At 45.2% G+C, this 20,671-nt stretch overlaps 1 protein-coding gene across 2 annotated transcripts in view; it reads left to right on the top strand.

Annotated features, from left to right (window-relative positions):
* The window catches only part of LOC147730245 (multidrug and toxin extrusion protein 1-like), a 673,781-nt gene that overhangs the window by 639,007 nt on the left and 14,103 nt on the right, over positions 1–20,671 (top strand). For both annotated transcript variants that reach the window (XM_086958536.1, XM_086958535.1), the window contains exon 16: positions 1,524–1,596. In XM_086958536.1, the coding sequence (XP_086814662.1) occupies positions 1,524–1,596 (73 nt within the window). The remainder of the gene's footprint in view (positions 1–1,523; positions 1,597–20,671) is intronic.

The following is a 20,671-nucleotide window of genomic DNA, read 5'->3' as shown; positions in this document are numbered from 1 at the left end:
GTGTATTATTTGGTAGCTGGACTCTTTGAAGTAGCTCCAAGTCCATTATGGTATCAACTTCGACTGATTGAGTCTGTTTAACTATTCTGGTCGTGGCTGCAGGCAGGTCTTGTGGGAAACGACCGTTCAAAGTGATCATGACGATTTCAGCAAATTTCAAGGCACACAGCTAGCCGTGTCTGTCCTTATTCTGATTATTTGTTATCAGTGGTGGAATTGTTTTGCCTTTCAGTTTGTTTTATTGGATATTTTGTGTGTGGTCTACTTGTAATAAAAACATGATGAAGTCGCCTGACACTACAAATCCCGCCTGTGGGAAGGTGGATTGCAGAGATTTGACCAGTGCTTTGGGGGTCGTGAATTCCTCTTGTTTCTTCTTAGATTCTGGGTGAATGTAGATGTTGCAGATTACCAATGACCGTAACTCTGGAGAGGCCTGCGATCCTGAGCAGAGGTCTGGTGGTAATTCAATTTTTATGCACTAAATCCATGTTTGTCCTGATCCAATTAGATCGTACGTCCATGGTATGCTGGTGTTCAGGTACATTAATAATCTGCCGGCTGCCCTACCAAGTGAACTTGCGAAATGGTATTCCACGTAGACATTTCAATTGCTTTGGGGCATGTGAAGGCTATGGGTGGAATTCTTCAGAAACACATGCAGAATTTTGCTCATTAAGTCCAATGTTTGCTGGCTATTGCACAACAACTCACAAATCCTGTTATTCAATCAATCGCATAAACTATAAAGTTACAACAATTATAAAGTTAAAATCAATACTAAATATACATAAAACATCTAATATAGACCATTTTAAAATACATAAATCGACAATATGTAGCTAACATATCCTCCTTGTTTCAAGCTAAAACTATTACTTTATATTATCCAATTCGTTATACATATAATAAGATTTTCACGGCAAAAATATTTCCTGGTATTCCCCTGCTCTCTGAATTACTGATGTCCCCAGTAACAGTAAATCCATTGTGAGGAAATAACTGCAATAATTACAGATCATAGTCTTCTAAGAGAAAATTACTTCAAAGTATTTGTAAAGATTGTGAGAATATAATCAAACTGTCCAAACTAGGTTGAGCATCAGTAGGTGAGTTTACCAATCATGAAACACCGAAAGGAAGATCAGGCTAATGAATGGTAGGTTCACAGGAGCATCTTCATTCAACTTTGGTACATCTGAACTTGGAGATGCAGGTGGTGTTTAAGGTGTTTCAGAATGCACTTGAGTTGTTTGTAGAGGTCCACTCGAAGTGCACTTGTGTTCATAGAAGATCCAGAGCACATATACCAGAAATGCATGGGATCGAAGCATAAGGTACATAGGTTGTGAGTAGTTATGATGCACAATAAGGCGGCATCTATGAGGCAGTGATGAGCGAGTGTGGGTGTGAACGAGACTAAACCAATGATAAGAGTCATGACGTCGATAAAATATGGCGCAATGAAAATATCCATTTGGGAGCAGAGGAATGATACCTCAGACTCATCTTTTTGCTCCTAGGCGCAAGAACGAGCAGGATTGAAGCAGAAGACACCATCAGGACTGGTGCCTTCATACACGGATTCCATCTCCTGTAAGTGCTACTTTACTGATTTTCTAGAAAGGGAACATGAAATGTGATTGATGCTTCTCATATATAAAAGAGGTCTTCCACAGGCATGATATTTGATGATCTTGTGAAGTTTCCGGACTTATTTTCACTTCTAGAATAAATGTCTCTCTTATTAAAGAAAGTGCTTAATTGTACATAAATATCACTAGGTAATTGAGAAAAAATAATTATGAAATGAGTCTGTGTGTAATTACAGCAACATCATGCATGCAATGGGATTTACAGTGTGATACATAATTAAACATCTAGAACAGAACTAGGATGCGATGTCTAGTACTAATGTTCTAGTTGCAGAGTGACACAGAAGCTGTGCTTCACCTCTTTACCCACATACATTATCCCGGACAAACATCTACCATCTACTTTTAACTCAGTGTTTTTATCTGCCTGAATAGGAACTCACATAAACAAGCTAAATACTTAATTACATACTATATATAAGCTCTTCAAGCCTGCTTTCTTTCACATTTGCTGCAACTAGGTCCCATCTTTGGTATTTTCTCAACTACTGAAAGTATTTTTTTCTCATTGCAGTTGGGAAAATGCATTTTGTGTAAATACTGATTACCAAAACGTACCCGTACATGTGTTAACTGTGTTCCAGATCCAGGGGCCGATTTACAAGCCCCTTGCGCCACTTTTATGTCAATTTTAACATGGGAAAAGTGACGCAAAAGTGGCACAAGTGGCTTGTAAATCTGCCCCCCAGAGTATAGTGTAAATAAAAGTTATATGCTGATATTATTTGTCTCCAAGAAACGCATATTGAAGGATCATAATTGCAGTTGTTGGATACATTGTGGTTTAAGTTAACTGGGGGACAATGCATAGTGAGTTGCTATAATAGCTCACAACACATGCGATCACCTCTCTGCAACCCAGGCCTGTGGCGCTTACTGGAGCTAACTGGTGGGCTAGTTGGCCCCCCGGGACCCTCAGGATTGAAGGATACTTAATTTCCCAACTTAAAAGGCACCACAGGGGGTGTTTGCACACATATCACCTCAGGCCCACCCCCTCCCTTCACCGCTGTGCAAACGCTCTTCGTGGCACATTTTAAGTTGGGGGATGAAGTCCCCTTGAATCCTGAGGGTCCCTTGGGTCCAACTATCCCAGCAGGTACATCCAGTAAGCACCACAGAGCTGGGTTGCAGAGAGGGGTAAAAAGCGGCATGGCCTTGGACCACCTCTCCGCAACGCAGCTCTGTGGCACTTACTTAAGGTACCTCGTGGGCTAGTTGGCCCCCAGGGACCCTCAGGATTCAAGGGGAATTAATCCCCCAACTTAAAATGCACCATAGGGCGCGTTTGCAGAGTGTTGCTGGGAGGGGGCGGGACTGATGTGACATGTGTCTACTTATGCAATCACTCAGCCAAAACCCAAGCACTTATAAATTCATTATGCACTCTCCTTGCAGTACTCTAATCATCCAGTCAGTACCCATGCACTCAAGCAATGACCCATGCACTAACTCATGCACAGCAACAACACCCCGAGCACTTCCCATGCAGACCTCTAACTAAGCCGGGGCAAAGCATGACGCTACGCTCGCATAATTTGCGCTACTTCGCAATACGCGAATTGCACGTAGCACCACGCAAACACTCGTAGCGTAGTGCATCGGGCATTTTTGGCTTGCTCGCGGTCCTCAAAGTCAAGTTGTCGACCACGAGCTAGCAAAATAACATCCCGGCAAGACTTTTTCCTCGTTCAGCATCAGCAACATCAAGTTGCCAATCGACAGCGTGGAAAATAAAGCTCCCGGCGAGCTTCTCAATGCGGGGAGGTCAGGTTTCTCATTGCGAGTGGTCGCGTATGCTCACGAACGCTCGCTATGAGAAACTACCAGTCCGCGTTGAGAGAGCTGCCGCTCGAGTGGAAATCTACTCAAGCGGCAAAAAACGACCTCTTGCACTGTGCAAGGTGCAGTTTGCACTGATTGCACAGTGCAGACAAGCATCCGGCACTGTCCAATCAGTGCAAACAGCATTTTTCGCAGCTGCGCATAGCTTGCGTAGTGTGAAGTGCACTTTGCGTAGCTACACGGAGCACTACTTCGCAAACTACACCCATGGTTATCTCTAACCACCTACAAACTACTGATTCACTTCTCTATTACCTAGGTAGTACCCATGCGCTCCCAAAATCCCTCTGTCACTACCCATGCACTCCTCCAATCACCCAGCCAGCACTATGTACTTACCCAATCACGCTGCCAAAACCCAAGCAGTTATAAAATCTCCATGCACTGTCCTTGCAGCACTCTAATCATCCAGTCACTACCCATGTAGCCATGCAATAATCCAGGCACTAACACATGCATTGCTACAATCCCTGTGTACTACCTACACACTTCTCATTCGCTTCTTCAATTCGACTGGTAGTACCCATGCAGCCCAGGAATTACCCTGTCACTCCCGGTGCAGTCCTCCAGTCACCTAGCCACTACCATGTACTAATCCAAACACTCCGCCAATACCCAAGCACTTATAAATTCACTCACGCACTCTCCTTGCAGTATTGTAATCTTTCAATCAGTAGCTATGCACTCATGCAATGATCCAGGCACTAACTGATCACTGTTATAATTTCATGTGCCCTTTTAACCAAGCTATGGGCGATCACTGTGTGCTTAGTCCCTTCTACAGCTACTCTATGTGTCGTTCTCTGGTCCAGAAAACATTTTTTTATTCTAAGCTTATCTAAGGTTAAAATTAATGTGGGATTTGTAAAAAGATCCACTTGGTCCAAACTTTCCAGGTTTGATTTTACATATTTCAGTCATAGTATATTCATGCTTTTATCCCTCTCCAGGCAATCTTTTAAGATTTTCCTGCTCAATGCTGCTTCGAGATTTAACCAGATTTTTACCCAGGTCACTATCGGTCTAAATTTGACCAAGTCCTCAATATACGGGCACCCTAATTTCCTATGAGCGATTACAGCTGGGATACTATGGGGTATTTTCAAAATAGATCTTAATATTTTGTTTTCCTCCTGTTGCAATTGTTCGATGTTAACAAAGCCCCAAACTTCAGCCCGATATGTGGCTTTGGAACAGCAAATGGAACTGTACAGGTTCATGACCTGTTCCGGGGACCAGCGACCCAGCCTCCGCCCATAGTTGGCTATAGCGCCGTTAGAGGATATTAGTCTCGAGCAACGTTCCTCCACCAGGGAATTACATTTTACGGAACCATCGAATAGCAGGCCAAGGTATGAAAAGAACTGCACCCTTTCTAATATATGTTTTCCTATATTATAGGAGAAACTAGTACAGGGTTTCTTACCCGCCAGCATTACATACGATTTGCTCAAGTTGACTGAGAGATCCAGGGTGTCCATAAATTTGACGAAACCGTCAATTAAGGTCTGTAGACGCTTCGGGGTATGAGCTAGTAGGACAGCTTCATCCGCGTACAAAAGTACCGGAATATGGCGCGTTCCTACTTGTGGGGCAGTCCGTCTTTAAATTAATCAAGAACTGCTCTATGTTATTAATATAAAGTGAAAATAGGAATGGGGCAAGAATACAGCCCTGCCTCACACCGCTATTGCACAGGAAAGGATCAGTGTTCCCCCCTTCCGTATTATAACGTACCCTGGCAATGGTTTCCCCATGTAGTTCTCTCAGGATGGTGATCAGGGCTGGGTCAATTCCCAGGGTGCTCATGAATGACCAAAGTTTGTCCCTGTTCACGTGGTCAAAAGCTGCTGCCAAGTCCATGAACCCCAAATAGATGGCCTCGTTACTGGTTTTAGTATATTTAGCAACCAGTAAATAGAGGTTCAGACATTGGTTGCTTGTGGACCTCCCTGTTCTAAAGCCGTACTGAATTTCTGAGATGGTTTTATTTTCATCGGTCCACTCAGTAAGGCGATTAAGGATAACCCTACCCAAGATGTTAGCTGAAACATCAATCAGTGTGATGGGTCGGTAGCACTGGGGGCTGTCCTTGTTGCACTTCTTAAAGATGGGAACTATTATGGCCGTAGACCAGTATTGGGGTAAGCCTGACCTAATAGCAGCATTTATAACTCTAGTAAGGATTGGTGCCCATAACTCAACATTACTCAAATAAAGGTCAGGCGGAGTGCCATTGGTGCCTGGGGCTTTATTTTTTGTCAGGCCCATAATTCCCACAGTTATTTAGGCTAAAGTAAAGTCCACAGCCTGATCTTGCAGAGCTACTTGACCCCTCCCATAGCTGGGTTCCTGTGCATGATTATACAAGCCCTTAAAATGTGTAACCCACTGGTCCGGCAGAATATTAGTTCCAATCTCAGGGGCATTGCTATCCTGGAAGCATGGCTTGTTAATTATTCTCCAGAATTCAGCAATGCCCCTTCTATCTGCTGCCTCTCTCAGGTCTGCCCTAGCTTTTCCCTGAAGGGCTGCTTTCCTCCTTTTGACTGCCTTCTTGTAATTCTGTCTTTTCTGGGCTATTTTTTGTATATCTCTGGGTTTGTCTTTTAAACTATGTTTAAGCTCCCGTAGGGCATGTGAGCATTCACCATCAAACCACTTTGGTGAGTTGTTATTTTTTGTGGGTGCGCTAGATTTCAGCAACCCCTCCACCAGCCTAGGTATTTGCCCGAATGCACTAAGTAGTGCTGACCCCTCTACTGCGTGATCTAAACACTGCTCAATGGGGAGTTTCCCTTTGTCCAGTAGCGACTTGTAGAATGTTGCCCCATCGATTTTTGACCACCTGAGCCGTCTTCCCTGGTCCGTAGCCCTCTGGGTGATACCAACCGCCACTCCCACCTTAGATCGGGGCATGTGCCTAAGCTCAATCACCAGGGGGTTGTGATCACTAAACGGGCTCCACTCAATCCCTACATAGTTAATCCAATTTTTCAATAGTCTGGCTATCAAGATATAATCTATGAATGATGAGCACCCTCTCCTCTTAAAAGAAGGGGGGAGGGACCCGTCACCCTCCCGACTCATCATATCGATCGTGTGCTCAAGATCATGAGTATTCAGGATCCTGCTCATTATCACTCCCTCCCTGGTGTGATCAAAATGGGGGCCTTTCTCTATTGGGCAGCGAGACCAATCGGCATCTGATAGGAACAAGAGTGGGCATAAGTGACAGTTCAGATCGCCCATTACTAAGGTCATTGCAGCAACTGCCCCTTTTTTAGAAAGTAACCTCTTCAGACAATCTGTGGTCTAGTTCCTGAAGGATAGGATTATGTTCACTATGAGCTTCTGCGTTGTATACATTGAACAGGACCATCCTTAGCCCACTGCCCGAGAACCACAGAGCTTGTATGTTCTCAGAAGACCGGGCCACACCGGACCACGTTCCCTCCAGGTTCAAATCTACATATATGGACAATCCACCTCTTGCCTTTCCTCAGCTCGATTTCTGGGCAGGTACAAAAAAACATTTATAGCCCGTCATGTGGAAGGGGCTGTTATCAATAACCCATGCTTCCTGTAGGCCGATAACTTGGAACCGGCTTATGAACTTCCGCCATTCGCAATTTTCAAATTTGCCAGCCAAGCCGGCAATATTCCATGAGATTATACTCAATCCGCCATCGGCTACTTGGTCACCTACTGGTTCATGAGTGCTAATAGGTACTGGGGACACGACGGGCTTTGACCCAATAGTGCCTGTGACCCTAAAAGCCTTATCTATGGCTGGTGGATCAGTGAAAGCCATTTCATTTAACGCTTTCATCTCAGTCCTTCGTGATTCCACCTGATTGGTATACCCCGCTTTGCTTCTTGCTGGCCATACTATAGTAGGTGAGGGCAGAGGTAGTCAATCAATGTCCTCGAGGGACGCCAGTGGGCTAAACCTGTTCCTCCAACTGGGTGAGCCCCCATCCCTCGCCCGAACGCTATGCCAATTGTAGCTTACTGCCCCCTCTTTGGTTGGACCCTTCCCTGCTCTCCCAATTAAATGAGGGGCATCCATAGGTGCAAATTGTCTAGGGTAAAAATATCCTAGGGGCAACGGGCTTATCACAGAGTTACCTATCCTGCTCGACAGTATATGTGCTACTACATTCTCATCCCTAAAGTTTACCACTATACAATTACCTTCAATGTCTTTTGGCCTAGTGCCTAGCCACTTCACTCTTCTAACGTGAAGAATTTCCCCTTTGTTATTGCCAGGAAGAGGTGAGTTCAGGTTCAGCCAATATGTAATCTTATTTTTTAGTTCTGTGTGTGACTCTGTCTTCACACTCTTTAGTTCCGGTGCCCCTGTGAGAATTACTACGTAGGGGCACGCTTCCGGAGGCAGATTGATAGTAGGTAAATCAGTGGTAGTTGGACTATTGGTCGCAAAATCCCGCTGTACTATCTCTTGTTCATGGGCAGGTACTGGTTGATCAAAAAGTTGTACTGGCAATTGTATGGGCGGACTCTCATCTGCATGTGAGCGCCTCCCATCAGTCACCATGTCCCTATCCTGCCGCATTGGGGGATCAAGTGTGTTAATAGTCTGAGCAACCGATGGTTGGCCAACAATAATTAATCTGGATTGTGTGGTCATCTGTTGAGCTGGGTTAACTTCTTGTGTGTTTCCACTATTAGTAAGGTCCGGGATGGTACCTGATACCCGGCCCCTACTTTTTACTTCGCTCAAGATCTTGTCCAACCTGCTAGCTAATGGCTTAAACTGGCTTATAATAAATGACTCCAGATGGGTCTGGAGATCAGTCACTATTTGCGCCATCCACAATGGAGGAACTGTCAACTGGGGCGCCCCCGCTACCCTATCCTCCCCTGGGGTACTTCTTGTTATCGCTAAGGGAGTAGTTAGTCTAGTTTTCCTGGCTCTCAATTTTTTTGGGCAGGCTCAATGTTTCCTGGGTATCGGGGCTGGCTTGCCACTCTCGATATCCACCGCATCAGCCCTATTATCTGGCTGAGCACAGGGGATATCCTGATCCGGTAACACTATGGAGCATGTGGGAGAGATGTCCACAACCTCAACCTCCGACCCCTGGGGGAGGTGGGGAAATCGATTACTGGTGTTAGGGACAATCGCCTCTCCGTCCACTCAATTTCACTAAATACTGCCCCAATCACTTTCCGCAACATGCGGTCAATTGCAGTGGGCTGAGTTACAGGGGAGGGCAGTATACTTTTCTCCGGGCAGGGCTCCCTGGGAATGGATGTGGGATTCCCCCTTACTTTAGTGGAGCGTGTTTTCATTTTGCTTGCCATATTACCAGTGTATAGTGCCCAGTGTGCCCTAATTATATATGTGAAGTCACAGTTTCAAAAGCCCCACGTTTGCCCCTTTTACCCGCTCACCCTTCTCCTAACACATTCCCACAGTCCCACTTGAAGGATGGGGAAATGGCCTCCTCTCTCTCCACCAATTCACCCCAGTTACTTGCGCTTCGGAAGCCCGAGTTCACAGTTCAATCTTTCTTTCATCTTTCCCTCGTGACTCGACAATTCCAGATTACTTGCGGCGGGAACCAGCAATATATAATGACACAGGTACGAGGGGCGGCCCAGCCCAGCCTCCACTGGGTGACGACGGGCAAGGACGGGCCCGCCCTTGGCCCTGGATTTGCCCGGCACGTCCCGTGCCGCGGGAAAAGATGTTCCAATTTGTGCTAGGAGGTGGGAGGGGCTTCAGATGCACATCGGACCAAATGCCTCCTGGGTCTTGTAGTTCTTGTGGAGTTGTGCTTAAGTGCCCCGAGCTGTCTGTATCAAGAGGTGGCCGCAGCGTCTCCCACGGGGCAAGGTGATTCAGGTAAAGCCTTTCCTTTGCTTTGAGTTCTGCCCGTTAGAGCCCAGGGACAGCCTTACTCGAACAGTACTTGCGCAGCGTCTCCCCTTTTAATGCAGTTCAGGCTGGATCTGGTGGTTTGGTGATCTTCAACAGGGCTCCAACTGGGCGCCAATCGACACTCCTGGCTCTCCAGCTCCAGCTCCTGCTTGGACCGCAGAGGGCTCCACACAAGGGATAGACGGACACCAGTAAGGAGCTGAGCTGCCTCGCAGCTGATGCCTTGTACCTGCTCCTCTCAGCTCCGTTGCCCTGGGTACTCGGATCTGCCCACTGTGCACTAACCACGGACCACACACCAACTAGCCCCAGCTAAAATGGGCTTGATGCATTAGTGGAGCAGGAGAAGTAGTGGAGAAGTGGTGGAGCCCCGGAATTAGCACCGGTCTGGGAGGCAGGCTATTTGGAGTGCGAGAGGCTCTCGTATAGCGGGTGCCAGTTTTGCCGGTTCTGGCAGTAACTGTCCTTGCCGGCCGCCGGTTACTGGTTAATGGTTACTTGCCGCTTGCAACCCGTTTGCCGAACCTGGGGGATTGTCGACCTCATTTACCGGCCCCGGGAGCCTCGAGAGGCTCAGGAGGCCTCGGGAGCCTCAGGGAGCCACGGCAGCAGCAGCCTTTCTCCTTCGCAAAGTTTGCACATGTGTCTGCGGAAACCCAGAAAAACTCTGTGGAAACCCAGAAAAACTAGGATTCAGTCCTGTGGTTAGAAAAGTAATCCATAAAGTAACTAATTGCACTTAACTATAAATCCCCATTGAGCTCAATGTTGCATTGTGTTTAAAATTGTGTTGCCCATTGCAACAACTGTAACTACTGACAGTCTATTGCCTATTTGCAAAGTATTTAAACTAAAGTAATTCATTCTGAGAAAGTATATTTTGTAATATAATGTATAATGTAATTATAATGTAATTTAAAACATGTATCTAAGAATAAATAGTTTAAAAAAATGTAGTAAATCAGTATCAAAAAAATAAATATAACAATTAATACATTTAAAAATGTCATTTACAAAACCTTTGAAATTCACTGAAAAAACCATAGGTTTCAGACATGCTATAGCTAGGAATTATGACATGGTCAGTGACATCACTGATGACTTCTTTTATGACATCTCAAATGACATCACTGCTGACATCACTGATGACATCATCTACATGACAATCTGATAAATCTCATTATACACTAGCATAACCTTTCAACACTCATTATAAAATATGGAGTACCATATTTGAAACCATGGACACACTAATGCAAGTTTCCAAAAACCCACTCAGTGATTCCTATATCTACACACACATCTAAACACTTACCTACAAATTCACTCATACATGCTAACAAAGATCAATAGAACATTATTAAATATACTTATACACCTACACCGACATTACACACCAGCACACATCCTATTCACATATGCAGTCATCCTACTCACTTATGCAAACAATTACTCAGACTTACATTTACTAAGCTACACACTTATACAAACACCACTTTATTTATTCATATAGATAGTAACTCATACTTAGTGTGTTATAAAATCACTATTACAAGTATACCATTTTTGTTACAGTCACTCATACAATCACTGAGTTTTATGTATACTTATTTATATACAACAACTGCCTTTTCCATTTCTAATTTGTTGGACATGTATCATTGAGAAATATATTTACTCATCATCACACCCATAAAGAGATTCACTAACCCAAACAACTGTTTCCACATGCAATCTTAACCTCATATACCTACTAAATCAACTATTTACACATCTTTGGAAAGTCACACACCTCCCACCAACCACACACGCATTCACTATCCCATAAAAATACTCACTTAACTACTTAATAACTAATATAAACTTTCACATAGCTAGTAACCAATTTATGTAGTAGTTTACACAACAAGAGATAAAGTTATACAGATATTCACACAGTTTAATCACTATCCCATATATTGAGTGAGACACTTTAAATTAGTCACTTAGACAGTCAATCACAGTGCTACTAAATCCTCCATCCAGACACTTATACTTTCACTCAGTCTTCAATGCAGATTGCTATATATATATATATAATACTTATTTAAATATCGAACCAAGCCACATTCACTGGATGATGTCATCGGTGATGTCATCAGTATTGTCATTTGAGATGTCATCAGTGATGTCACTGACCATGTAATGAATGATGTAATATGTGACACAATCAGCAGTGGATTGCGGGCTCGCAAGTTATAGTTAATACAACTAACCGTAACGGAGGAATTTCAATGGTTTTGTACGAGTGAAATGTCCAGCTAACTATAACACCCCTAAAACCTATGGTATTTTCAGTGAATATATATATATATATATATATATATATATATATATATATATATATATATATATTGAACTTAGGATTGATAAAAGATGTATATTCTCTTATTATTGCTATTATGGGCACTTGCCCGTTATATCTTTAGCCCTTGTTTAATACTAATTGTGTCTATGTTCAAGATTGCAATTTTTCATATAATTGTTAGTAGAGACACTTTTACATATACACGTATTGCACTAAAAATACTTTCTCGAATAGTCTGTTTTCTAGATCCTTTGTAAGTAGGGGAGGAGCCATAGCTAATGGATAACAGTATTTATGCACTGTGGTGGTCATGGCATGCCATGTGATCAAGTCCGGGGTGACCGGATGAAACGCGTCATGTCTGTCTGAAGGGTGAATAAAGCACTTCAATTTGGAACTTGCCGTGTGGTCCGTGTCCTGATTGGAATCCGTCTCTACGGTGGAATTGGGAGCTTGTTTGGCATATACATATATATGTATATATATGTATTACCTACTGGTAGTTATAGTTCAGACCTAGTTTCCATAGAAAGCCCGTTTTTTTATTTGCCAATAACTTTGGTGTCATTTCATGAATCCTCATGAAATATTCAAAACGAATATGACAGTCACTTTAGCTGCTGTCTTAAACATTACGTGGTGATTCGTCAAGCGGTGGCCGAGAAAAAGGAGGGGTCCCAAAACACTTTTTCTCCATGTCAATTTCCATAGCAAACTTTCAACACAGAATTACACCAAATTTTCCAGAAAGGTAGCTGTTGGTCTAGAAATCGACCTCCTTTTATGGTACAAATTTGTTCAGTCTTTGCTGAGAAATGTTAAGATTTCTCAGTTATACAACAGAGGCCGCAGTGGACCAGCGACCCCTCCCGATCTCGTGCCTGAGATCTGATTGGCTGCCAACCCTTCAAACCAGGAGAGCTCAACTGAGTCAGAAGAAAAAAGATTAAAAAAAGAAAAGGGGGCAGGGTAGAAATGCCCTGACCCTCTAGGGCTTTAGGCGAGGTCCCACAGGTCCCCATGTTCCATTTAATTTAGACCTCCAGATGCGTCAGGTGCCAGGAGCAGTTGAAAATAATGATTGGGACCACCACCTCCCCAGGGCTGAATACAAGTGAAATGCGGAGGGCCAGGTAGTCTCCCTGCAGCCCCGGGGACCACCTCCTCTCTGTGGGTAATTTTTGTAGAAATGCGGGGAGGCCCTATGACCACCTCAGCAGCCCAAGAACTGGCACCTCCCTGCAACTTATGTAAAGGGAGGCCTCGCGTACCCCCCTGCCCCTGGAACCACCACCTCCCCTGGGATTTTAGATTTCCATGTAGGGGGCCTCATGGACTAGCCCCCGCCCCAGGGACCACCACCTCTACAGGGCCAAATTATATTTTTAATAAATGAGAGGTCAAGTTGCCAGGCCCTCCTCCCAGCCCATTCTCATCCCCAGGGAACCCCACCTCCCTGAGGCAAGCCATATTCTAGGAAGATGGCCCAGCACCTCTCTTGGAGCCCTACATGGCCCGGGGAACCACCAGCCTGGGACATTGCAGTGTGCTATGGTGTGGAGGGAGCGCTGATCCCGCCATAGCAAACAGTGTTCCCTGCCTTGAGCTAGCAAGAGCATTTTTCTCTCGCTTTATAAAAGCGGAGCACACTTTGCTTTTTACACACAGGAAGCTGCGTTTCAGCATTTCCCTGTGTTTAAAAAGAAATTCAGGCTCCAGCAACAGGCTGAGAGATGGCCAAGGCTGTGGGGGCCCTGCGGTCCCCAATGGGGTGGCCATGCCCTGGGGGATGGGGTCCCAAGGGCTGAAGTTGGCCTGTGGAGGGGCCTGCATGGTTTCCCGCTTCATTTAAATATTTATATTAAGGCTTGACCCTGGGGTTATGGGCCGTGCAGCGCCACTCCCTTTTAAGAAACAAAAGGATAAAGTCCTGGCCCCTGGGGATACGGGCCCCTTGGTAGAAATCGGCATCAGGAGTGCAGCCCTCCCCAGCATATCTCTATTAATTGTCTCAGGGAGGAGAAGGCTTTTGGGCTGGGGGCTCTGTGTGCCCCCCATTAATAAAGCCCCGGGAAGGTGAAGCTAGCATGTGGCAGTTTGCTTTCAGTGAGGCCTATCCAGGCATCCAGGTTTGTTTATTTAGTTAAGGACACTACAAGGCTTTCTAAGACATTTGCAATGCATTATGGACATGGTAGTTCATTGAAAGACAGGATTTCTAACCAGGACTACTAAAACTCGAATATTATTTCATAGTGGGCATTAGCCATGTTATTGACAGAGTACTAAATAAGTAAAAATGTTTATTAAAAATGACATGTGGTGCACTCATAGTCCTCCTAAGTGTATTTAAATCCCAATCCCAATGCCACTGACCCTTGCATTAGCATATGATTAAGACCCACGTGGCAGTCAAAATGGGTAATGCTTTCCTGTTGAAGATTTACCTGTCTTACCTGACGTCTGTCTGGAGGACTTGATTTCGTGCACTGGATGTTGCATGAAGGTTGTGCTGTGTTATTGCTGTGACGTCGCACACAAGCCCCGGTCCCCTTGCATCTGCGTTTGGACACACACACACCCACACCCACACATGCACACACACACACACACACGCCACACACACACACACACGCACACACACCCCCACACCCCCCCCCCACACACACACACATTTATATATATGACGCTCCAATTTCACAATGCAATAGAACCCGGTGCGGGTGCCACACACACGTGTAATAGTGAAAATCACACAAATAATTCAGCACTCCTCCAACATTGCAAGGCACTCACCGGGTTCTTGTTATCATCTTTATTTCATCTTACAGATGCATTTTGGTGATAGGTTGCCTTTCTCAATGTTCCGATAAAAAAGTTGGTTCACTCACATTGTTGCAAGTTCATTTAAATATCAAGAACCTTTTTGCCATTGGTGGATTTGGAGGCATGATCAAAAAGAAAGAACTGCAATGTCCTTATTGATTTCAGAGCTGCCACATTAATAGAAAGCTTTTAAAAGTATGTATTAAACTGGTGGTAATATTGAAATGTCCAATAAACTCCCTACTAATGTTAAGTCATAATTTTTATTATAATGCTCACTACATTGTCACTCACATTTAGATTTTTATAATGTTGTGTATTAAAAGTGCCCTTGCCTGCCACCTGATGTCATTTCAAAATGAAATGAAAACCCTAGTCAGATTACTGGCTTCCCTGAAATTGAATAGTTGATGACATTGGTCCATGGGCCAGCTCTTCAGTGGTGGCTCAGGCATTTGAAATTAAACATGATGCTATGATTTCACCATGCTGCCAAACTTGCAGCGGGTGACATACAGACACGTGATGATAAAAATCACACAAATAATTCAGCGCCCCTTCAACATTGCAAGGCACTCATTACCATATTTATTTCATCTCACAGATGCATTTTAGCAATATGTCACCTTTCTCTATTTTCCAATGAAATTTGTGCTTTACACATATCATTACAGGTTTATTTAAATATAAAGAACCCTTTCACCATTGATGGATTTAGAGGCATGATCACAAAGAAACAACTGAATTTGCCTCATCCATCTCATAGCTGCTGCATTAATAGAACACATTTAAAAATATGTATTGTACTATTGGTAATAAAATCACAACCATTGGTAAGTTTTTAATGCGCAGCACACCACATTAACATGCATATTTAGATTTGCAGCTTCGAGATCGATGAGCTAATTGCAATCCTTCGTTTGGTCCTTATCTGGTTTGAGGAGCACAATAAGTGTGGCATCTTTAAATGTACCATTAACAGAAGCATTGGATGCAAAATCGTGTAACAAGCATAGGAGTACCAGGTCTAATTGAGTGGAAAATATTTTGTAGAATTTGGCTGACAATGTGCACTTTTGGACTTTGAGAATTTTATAACAGAGTAAACTTCTTCAATAGTTAAGAGGGAGTCAAACGATGCATATGTCTAGATTATTTATACAAATGTAAAGCTGTCATCTGTTTTGTAGAAGAAACCCCTCTTGAAATACACCACTTCTGACTCCTACACCCAACTTGATAAATAGATCTGCCTAATACACTGATGAGTCAAACCCTCGACTCCATACCTTTGACTGTATGTACCCTTAAAAGACCCAGGGGGATATTCTCAAGAACGTATGATAACCATTGCAAATTTAGCTTAACGCAACTTGGCATATCGCAGTCCATCACGAGAAAATAACACCATCTTAACGGCCAATTCCAACCCGGCTGCACCATGCAAAAGTAGCATGATATCGTGCCAAATGACCGCGTAAAAACCAATGCGACAAACCACAAATGCGAAACAGGAACGCCCACAAAGTTGCAATGCCCTAAAGCCCGATACTAAAATCAGCAAATACCAGCAACAGGTCTGCAATTCCTACACGTCATGCGGGAAAATGCACTATAAAAGCAACAAAAAAAAACACCAAAACCAATTCGTACTGCGTAGCACCATAGATGCACCCGGAAGGAGTGCAGAAGACAAGCCAAACTCCACAAACCCCATGGAGGACCAGCCAGGAACCCTGTGTTTGGGGAAGGGCAAGGAGACGAGAAAGATGGGGTTCAGTCCGGAAGAAGACCGGATCATCGTCACGGAGGTGATAGAACACCACCAACAACTGTTCGTCACCTCCACTGCAGCACTGGCAACCCAAACAGAAATATGGCATCAACGTAAATGCAGTCGGAGTGTTGAGGAGGTCAAAAGGTGCTGGCATATAGTGCACAACCAAATCAAGGAGAAGCTCGCCGCCAACAGGAAGGCAGCAAGGGCGACTGTAGGTGGGAGTCCTGCACCAGGAGGAGCTGGATGAGCTGGAGGAAATGGTGGCCACAGTCATCAGTATGGAGATGGTGGCAGGAGTTGGGGACATGGACACAGTTCAATATGACCTGACCCAACGCGAACAGGGTGAGTAACCTCCAGGGACTGGGGGTACGGGGGGAGATGGGCACAATGGCATCCATGCACAATCATGTGTAGCAGACTGCACACGCACAATGACTTTGGGACATGTCCCTCATCCTCGTGGCACACTGCAGCACACACACATAGCAATAACAGCACATCCGACGACAATGTGCTACAAAGTGCAACACCTACACTGCAAAACAGATGACACAATAGGTTCGGCTTGTGCGTAGTAACTGTCCACTCACATCTGGCATTGCCTGACACTGTGTGATGATAATGTACAGGTACTACTACACATCCATCATGTAGTCGAAAATCCACTGTCTGCCATCAAATAGCCAGCTCCACCAAAACAGCCACAATGTGCCTTGTAACGCAGTCTGTATGTAAACATCTGTTCAGCGTCAACATACATGGGAAACTCTCTTAACCTGCATCTCCCTTTAACATTGCGGAGGGACAATCAACATTTACTGCAGAGGGGACCACAAATCCCATCCTTGATGTAGAGGACAAGCTGCACATATGTCAAGACACCCTCCAATGGATAATTGACAGCCTCCGCACCCCACCCGCAGGAACAGGGCAGGCCAGCTGCCTTAAGGTGATCCCCCTACCTGCACAGACCACACAGCAGGAAACACACACCACCACAGATGTCTCCCAGGACCCCACAAACAATACATGGAATTTCAACGCCGTGTTTTGGGTTGCCAGGAGGAGTTGGTGGATCAGTTGATGGTGGGTTTCGAGCTTGTGGCAGCCAAACTCGATGCCATAAGTGGGTGTCTGAGTCCCATCAGGAACCATCTAAGTCCCTAACGGACACCCCCTATACGCACCATACTCACCGACAATCCTTGGCTGACCTCGCTGGGGCCATTACTCAGATACAGGAACTGACTAGTCAGACAGGCGCCAGCGATGACAGCACAGAGTTGGCATAGATGCAGAGGACAATGGAGACCATGGAGCAGATGCAGGCTGAAATTATGGTTGCTACGGCTGAACACCAGCAAGATGTAGCTGAGATCTTCCATGCCCAGCATTTCATCATCTTGCCATTGCTGCCACTGAGCCAGTCCCAGATAACTGCAGCAGGAACTTTGACACACACATCACCTTCTCACCCTGATGTGTCAGTGGCACCCAGTGATGCCGCCCCATCACCTTTGCACCCTGATGTGTAAGTGGCACCCATTGATGCAGCCATTACACCACCACACACTCCGGACACACCGGACACAGAAGAAGTATCAGAGTAGTAAGAATTGGATGGTAATTGCTGGGTGAGGAAGGAGGTAGTAGCAGCCATCACCACCAGATGGCCTGCCCCTGCCTGTTTCTGCCCTATGCAACATGCCCTGGGACAACACCTTCGACTGACCCCCAGAACACTTGGCGAAATCCACCCAAACCCCGACATGGACTGCCACATCTTCACTGCTTGACAATTACACAGCGATGGCCATGTACATCTCCAGCTCCGTCATTCACCAGAATGTGAATAAAACATTCAGAATCACACAGATGTGTCATGACTATGTTCACTCACGTATGAAAGTATGCCTGGATGTAAGGACAGTGATTGCACAAGAAGGTACACCCTGGTGAATGACATCAATCCTCTTGTTTATCCCTGAGACACATGGCCAATTGGATGACTGTGAAGGTGAGTACTTGCTGTGCCCCCATTGCACATTAACAGCAATCTCACAACCCCCCAACGTAGGCATATGTCTAAGTATTGAAAAGGGCTGTGTGTAGGAATGACCAAATAGGTAGCAGGACAGGAGTGGTGTCCTACATCACATGTGACAACAGAACCTCACGTTGCATACCTACTAACACACATCTGTGTGGACACATTCTGTTATGGTTTATGACATTGGTCCACATGGTCAGAGGTTGGACACCATACTCACGTTGCTGTAGACACTTAATTGCACAGGTCTTCCAGGAACTATCCCGAAACAGTGTCTTGCTCAAAGAGATGGAGCTGTCAAAAGGGACCCACCCCCATTGTAAATGCATCAGTCAGACCCTCCATGTGTAAGAACGATGCTCATTGTGGCACACGAGTGGTCAATCTAATGAACAGTTACAAACAGCTGGAGGAGTACCACCCGATGAGAGAAGAGAAGGCTCTTTTCCTGACAAGGAAACACTGTTCCTTTGTTAGTAAACCCCTCACTCACCACCTAGTGGTGACTTGCTTCATCATCGGGGCCCACCCAAGTGGCCTAGCGTCACTTGGGTGTGCTTCAACACCTGGTTTACAGTGGGGCAGGTAGTGAAGTGTGGGGTGCAAAAAAACAGTGTGAATGTTAAAATTGTCCTGGTTAACACGTCAGTATTAGCTTTAATAAAAAGGTAACTGGACAAAGTTTAAAACGTATGGTGAGATACTGGCAGGGGAGTTACGGCCTGTGTATCTCTGCTATGTGTTGGTCGACATGTTTCTACCTTATGGGGTAATCCCCGGTATTCTTCAGGACCAAAACAAGGAAGTGGGAGGTCTGGGTCCCCTAAAAGACGCACCCTGTCCTAATTCCTTGGTCTTCCAGAAGATAAAACTGTATCTCTGGGAATTCACTCCTAGGGTTTAGGAGATGAACAAAAAACCTAGGGAAGGAAAAAAGAAGTAAGGGAATAATTACTATCCTGTTACGAAGTGCAGTGTTTTTGGTGAAAAACGTCGTGCAGGTTGTCCTTTCGTTCCACAGTGGTGAATGGAAAAGGTGCCTTCTCAAGTAGAGGGCGTGTCTACTTATGGGGTGGGAGCGTGCTCATATTTGTGAGAGTGCGCTATGGTATTTGTATACCTAGGACGAGTCTATAGTTGAGGCATGCGTGTCCTTAGTGCGTGCCTAGGTCAGCATGCTTTAATGAGGAAAGAAAATAGCGCGATGCTTTTAATGTTTAACAGCGTGAATTGTACTGCGCTTAAAGCAATGCCATACATTCGGTAAAAGGATTGCAAATATATCCTACTGTGGATGCTTAGTGAACAAAAGACATACAAGACTCTCACAAACATAAAACATATAGAGAGGCACGGAGCTGGACTCGACAGAGTCAGGGCTTACTTCAGTAATGCTTGTGATGGACTTCATCGAGCTGGGGGTAGGCACTTCACGTCTGCCAACGTATTCTATGTGGAGAAGTATGGATTCGATTAATCACAACATGGGTAGATCTAATGGGCGTGAGCTGGGGCGTTCAAGAAATTTGGTCAGCCCCAGGGGAGGGAAAATCTACTTACAGTTCGTCGTGAAGAGCAAAGGCAAGTAGCCTACATCTACCATCCGCCGCTCGGTTAGGAATGAGTGAGCGAGCGCGGAGTAGATATCTCTGGGAAACCCGCTTCCGGGGTAGGTCACGTGACGCTACGGGAGCCGGTGGGCGGGAGGTTGTCAGGGAGATCACAGGACGCTGCGCATGCGTGTTGGCTAAAGGTCTGCGCATGCGTCAGGTTGTCAGGGTGATCTAGAGACGCTGCGCATGCGTGTTGGCTTGATGCCTGTGCAAGCGTCGGGTAGTAGGAAAACAGATGCGCTTGGGAACTGGAGGGGCAAAGGGTGTCAGTCTTGGCTTGGGGTGGGAAAGGAAAAGAGCCCTTAGCTCCAGAGGTGTGTGAAAATTAACGGGATACTGGGGGGCCGGTACATGTGTTGGACACAGCGGTACTCGTGGTGGAAAGGAAAAAAGCCCTTAGCTCCAAAGGTGTGTGGAAATTAACGGGAGACTAGGGGGCCGGTACATGTTTTGGACACAGCGGTACTGGACACAGCGGTACTCGCGGTGGTGTGACTGAAACACGGGCTGGTGTAGTTCACAGTGCCCCACGAACACATAGGGCGTCACACTCGAAGCTGTGGTTGTCAAAGCAGATTTGAACTTCATCGGATTGGATCAATTTTGACATATGTCAGACGGTGTGAAGCCATCATTTGATT

Source organism: Lissotriton vulgaris, chromosome 2_1 (assembly GCF_964263255.1).
Source record: "Lissotriton vulgaris chromosome 2_1, aLisVul1.2, whole genome shotgun sequence".
Classification (NCBI taxonomy): Eukaryota; Metazoa; Chordata; class Amphibia; order Caudata; family Salamandridae; genus Lissotriton; species Lissotriton vulgaris.
The sequence above is the reverse complement of the archived record's forward strand: the minus strand, read 5'-3'. Positions and strand labels throughout refer to the sequence as shown.